Source organism: Atta colombica, unplaced genomic scaffold, assembly GCF_001594045.1.
Source record: "Atta colombica isolate Treedump-2 unplaced genomic scaffold, Acol1.0 scaffold88, whole genome shotgun sequence".
Lineage (NCBI taxonomy): Eukaryota > Metazoa > Arthropoda > Insecta > Hymenoptera > Formicidae > Atta > Atta colombica.
Genome location: NW_017259581.1, coordinates 1,126,434 through 1,131,192, shown reverse-complemented (window position 1 = coordinate 1,131,192; position 4,759 = coordinate 1,126,434). Strand labels below are relative to the sequence as shown.

General features: G+C 36.0%; 1 protein-coding gene across 2 annotated transcripts in view; it reads right to left on the bottom strand.

Moving 5' to 3' along the window:
• The window catches only part of LOC108693137 (E3 ubiquitin-protein ligase UBR3), a 30,624-nt gene that overhangs the window by 2,947 nt on the left and 22,918 nt on the right, over window positions 1-4,759 (bottom strand). For both annotated transcript variants that reach the window (XM_018201885.1, XM_018201886.1), the window contains exons 20-25: window positions 4,581-4,727; window positions 3,667-3,975; window positions 3,248-3,476; window positions 2,889-3,104; window positions 2,490-2,758; window positions 1,835-2,191 (exon numbers count right to left, since the gene is read on the bottom strand). In XM_018201885.1, coding sequence (XP_018057374.1) covers window positions 1,835-2,191; window positions 2,490-2,758; window positions 2,889-3,104; window positions 3,248-3,476; window positions 3,667-3,975; window positions 4,581-4,727 — 1,527 coding nt within the window. The remainder of the gene's footprint in view (window positions 1-1,834; window positions 2,192-2,489; window positions 2,759-2,888; window positions 3,105-3,247; window positions 3,477-3,666; window positions 3,976-4,580; window positions 4,728-4,759) is intronic.

Below are 4,759 nucleotides of genomic sequence, written 5' to 3'. Positions count from 1 at the left end.
GCTTCTGAATCATTCCCATGGCTTTGAGGCGTTTTGAAATGGCTTGTTGAGTCACTCCCAATGATCGTGCCAATTCTTCTTGATTTTGACACGAGTCTTGCTCAAGTAATGCCTCCAATTCTGCATCTTCGAAAACTTCTCTTCCACCGCTATGCCGGTCTTCGACGTCAAAATCACCGTTCTTGAAGCGTTGAAACCACTCACGACACGTTCTTCTCTAATAGCGGCCTCACCATAAGTATTTGAGAGCATTCGATGAGCCTCAGCCGCAGATTTCTTCATATTGAAGCAAAAAATTAAAACCTCCCGCAAATGACGAGAATTTGGCTCGTAAACTGATATTTTCAATCGAGAATAACTTTATGATGCAGACACAAATCGACTAATGTTTCTATGGGGTTATGTTGACAGATGCCCAAGTTTATTGTATGACGTCTATGATCTATTTATTTCGATCACCACTTACCGCTAAAGCTATCTATAGTAAAACGGCGGAAGCAAAGTTGTACACCTAATATATATATATATATTGGGAATATAAATTAATTCGGTCCGTTTCCCTAAAGATGGCTCCAGCTGTTGAATGATTCATAATGACAGCTAATTTTGGCGGTTTCAGAGAAGTTAAACATCTGCTAATAATATTCAGTTTATATCGCTTTGAATTTCATACAAAAACCTTGATTTTTTACTGTGTTTGAAATGTCGAATTTTGTGTTAACCAAGCAGCATTTGCGGGAGATTTTGATTTTCTGCTTTAATTGGAAGAAAAGTGCGACTGAAGCTCATTGAATGCTGGTTGAAATTTATGGTGACACTGCTTCAACTAATAAATCATGTAGGGAATGGTTTCGACGTTTCAAGGATGGAGATTTCGATCAGCGTTGAAGACAAGCCTTGCTCTGGAGAACCAAAAAAATTCGAAGACAAAGAATTAGAGGCATTACTCGAAGAAGATCAAAGTCAAACGCAAGAGGAGCTTGCAGAATCATTGGGAGTAACTCAACAAGCCGTTTTTGTATGATTGAGAGTCATAGGAATGATTCAAAAACAAGGAAATTGGTCAAAAACAAGGAAACTGAAACTGAAAGGCAATTTTTCACTTGAACAGCTGATTCAAAGACAACAGAGAAAAGGTTTTTTGTATCGGATTGTGACTGGAGATGAGAAGTGGATATTCTATGACAATCCCAAGAAGAAAAAATACTACGCTAAGCCTGATCAATCGTTACCATCGACCTCAACATCAATCATGGCTGAACATTCATGGTTCGAAGATCATGCTTTGTATCTGGTGGGACTAAAAAGGTCTTGTTTACTATGAACTGCTGAAACCTGGCGATTCTATTACGGGCGATCAGTATCGGCTACAATTGATTCGTTTGAGCCGTGCATTGCGAGAAAAACGGCCGGAATACGAGCAAAGACATGATAAAGTTATTCTTTTTCATGACAACGCTCAGCCTTATATCGCTAAAGTCATAAAAAAATATTTGGAAACACCCAAATGGGATGTACCCGCCGTATTCTCCGGACATTGCTCCTTCTGATTACTGGTTGTTCCGAAGGATGCAACAAGTCACCGGTTCAGTTCTTTCGCAGAAATCGAAAATTTGCTCCAAAATTGGATCGCCTCCAAAGACGAGTCATTTTTTTGAAATGGAATTCGAAAATTGCCTGAGAGATGGGAAAAAGTAGTAGGCAGCGATGGACAATACTTTAATTGATCTGTTCATTCATTTTGTTTTGAAATAAAGGCATTTTTGAACGGACCGAACTAATTTGAATTCCCAATATATATATATATATATATATACTAATTACTGGATCTTACCGTGAAGATTTTTTCGTATTCCCTTGGAAGACTAACTAGTTTCGGCACATGCCATGATATATGTTGTTCCATTATCAGATTTCGAGCTGGTTGATGGCCACGCCAATTAGCGAGAAATGCGATCAACTGATCGCACCAGAAGAGCGGCACCGACACGCCCGTTTCTGGTTCCTGCCAATTTAACGCTACTGTTGAATCGAAGCTGTCCCAGCTCATGCCTTCCGTGACTAGCTCCAGATAATATACCAGTCTCACAAACTCGCTCTGTTGTGTTCTGATCAGTGGCAGCGACTGCTCGTATAGATGATAACGTAACAATGCCGCTACTCGCAGAAATGGTAAGCACAATGATTGGATCTGAATAATCAAATAACAAATCAAATTATTAAATAGCAAATGTAGAAATAATAAAAATGTATATCTGTATTATTTCATCAAAGAATTATACTGAAATATTTAAAGTATTTTTAATATGAGGAAGTTTTTTTTAGAAATAATCTATTGTTTACGCCAAACGATATAAATTATATATCTGCTGCCAAAGTATCATTTAAATATTGAATATTATGAGACATACAAAGCGTGATTACTCCGAAAAGTTAATTAAAAAAATATTTAGATATAAAAAAAGCTCTATTCTATTTATGGAACATACTTGCTGCTCAATGCAATGCGATTTCATTCTGGCATAAGTGGGAGAGGTTGAAGTAGACGGTTTATTGTCATCCGTGCCAGGATAGAGCCCGCTTTCGCTAAAATACTCGATAATCTCGGCCAGTATAGTTTCCGAGGGCGTAGTAGCGCAGCTGCATCTTTTCTTTAGAATCATGTTTCGCTCTTCTCGTGAGAAGTTACAACTTACTTGTAGTATTACTTGATAGTACAGCAAGTTGTAAAGAACTTTTACCACGCCAGAAAAGTATGCTGTGGAAGAAGAGGAATATTAATTCTTGTTACTCACATATATTCAAATAAATGTGTCTTAAATATGCGCCTTTACGCCATAATTTACTTCGACATAAAAAATGCAAAAAAATTTTTAGAACTTGCGTACTTTGATCCAAGTGCAACGGCAACAGCAATATGAATTGAATGAGCATGGCGGTCGGATCTCGCAGAAGCAGAGGAACCTGTCTCTCATGTGGTGTCAAGGCGAGCGAGGACGTCGATTCCTCCATCAATGATATGCCAGATAGTTGTTGCCATACATGATGCACTGGCCACGTGGTCAGTACCCGAGCATGCATCGCCAAAACATGAAGAAGCGCGACTGAAAAAAAAAAACATATTTTTCTAATCTTCATATCTATAGATTAATATCATCCAGATACTAATTATTACATATTACATATAATAAATAAATAGAAGGCAAAAGAGAAGCTAGATTGATATAAATTGATATTAAGAATATACCTATACAATCACGTTTAGGCATCAGAGGTATTGTAGTAGGTGGCGCAATGCATAACGAACCACCACGTTGTACAAGTTCAATCTCAAAATTAGTTCGAGCTACCGAAGTTACAAAAAGGAACAAGCTTTGGTGACTAGGTTTACAGTTCTTTTGCTTATATTTTAGATACGTGCAACTCGTCATATCTTCCATGGCTTTTCCCATTGCCACAGACAGATTTGAAGACACCTGGAATCGAAATATATTCAGCATAAATGATATATATCCTTGATATATCTTAAATAAAATATATAAGAATGTTAGCTAAGTTTAATCTTTTAACGCTAATATTAATGTTGCACGTAAAAATACAATGAATATATACTAAAATATAAATAATATAAATAATATTAAATAAAATAAGTTATTATATACGTACAGGATTTCGTTGTATCTCTTTGAGAAAAGTATTTAGATCCGCGAGTATGGTCGCTGTAGAAGCATGACGAGATCGCACCACCGCCGAGCATTCACCCAATTGTGGCGACAGCGGTAAAACAGAATTAGCTAATTGTCGGCACAGCGGACACAAGTATTCGCCCCGTTCCACCGCCAGACTTTGCTGCCGTTGTTGACTACGAAGGGACTCTAGATAAGATTTTAAACAATCGAGATGTAAATGATGGCCACACGTTTGCACATGAACACCACCTTCCCATCCTATATTAACCGAGAGTAGCCAAGACAACTGCAAAATAAAAATATTATTTAATGTTAAGATATGTATGTTTATTTTTTTCACCTGTTTGTAAAGATATATTTTATAAAACAAATATCTTATTAACCATTTAATATTAATATACTTCGACTAAAAATAAATATAATAAAAATACAATACGGAAATAAGAATAATCAACATTTTTTTAGCATGGCACTTTTCAAAACGATTCGGGATGTAGTGATATAATAGTAAATATGCATAAACAAACTATAAGCTTCATTTTTTCTTATTAAACGAACAAATTTGGTTAAAGTCTCCATATATCTTTATCTTTTTCTTCAGAAAATATAAATTCATGTTTCTTTGTGCCCGTTCAGAAGTCTGTCCAGATTTTAGTCAAATTTTGATGTACATATGCTATTATTACTTACTGCTTAAATTGTAATCAACTTAAATATCTAGTCCCAAGCGCATTATTCAATAGAATCGATCGTCAAACTTCTACAATACTGTTGTTGTATTAGTTATGGAGAAAACAGCAAAATAGAAAATATTCTTTGAAAGAAAGAATCGTAAAAAATGTATACAGTACACACATTGTAAGTAAATATATTAGTATATTGTTCACTTACTGTGTCAAATAAACGATTCATCTCGTCCATTCTGCGGTCAAAATGAGCACCTCGGGTATCTCCTTTAGGTATAGGTGGATCTTCATCGGACGTGGGAAGAATCAGTCTATCCGATTGTTGTCGTTCGTGGCCAATAATGCTAGTTGCCTACATCGAGAAAACATATATATATATATATA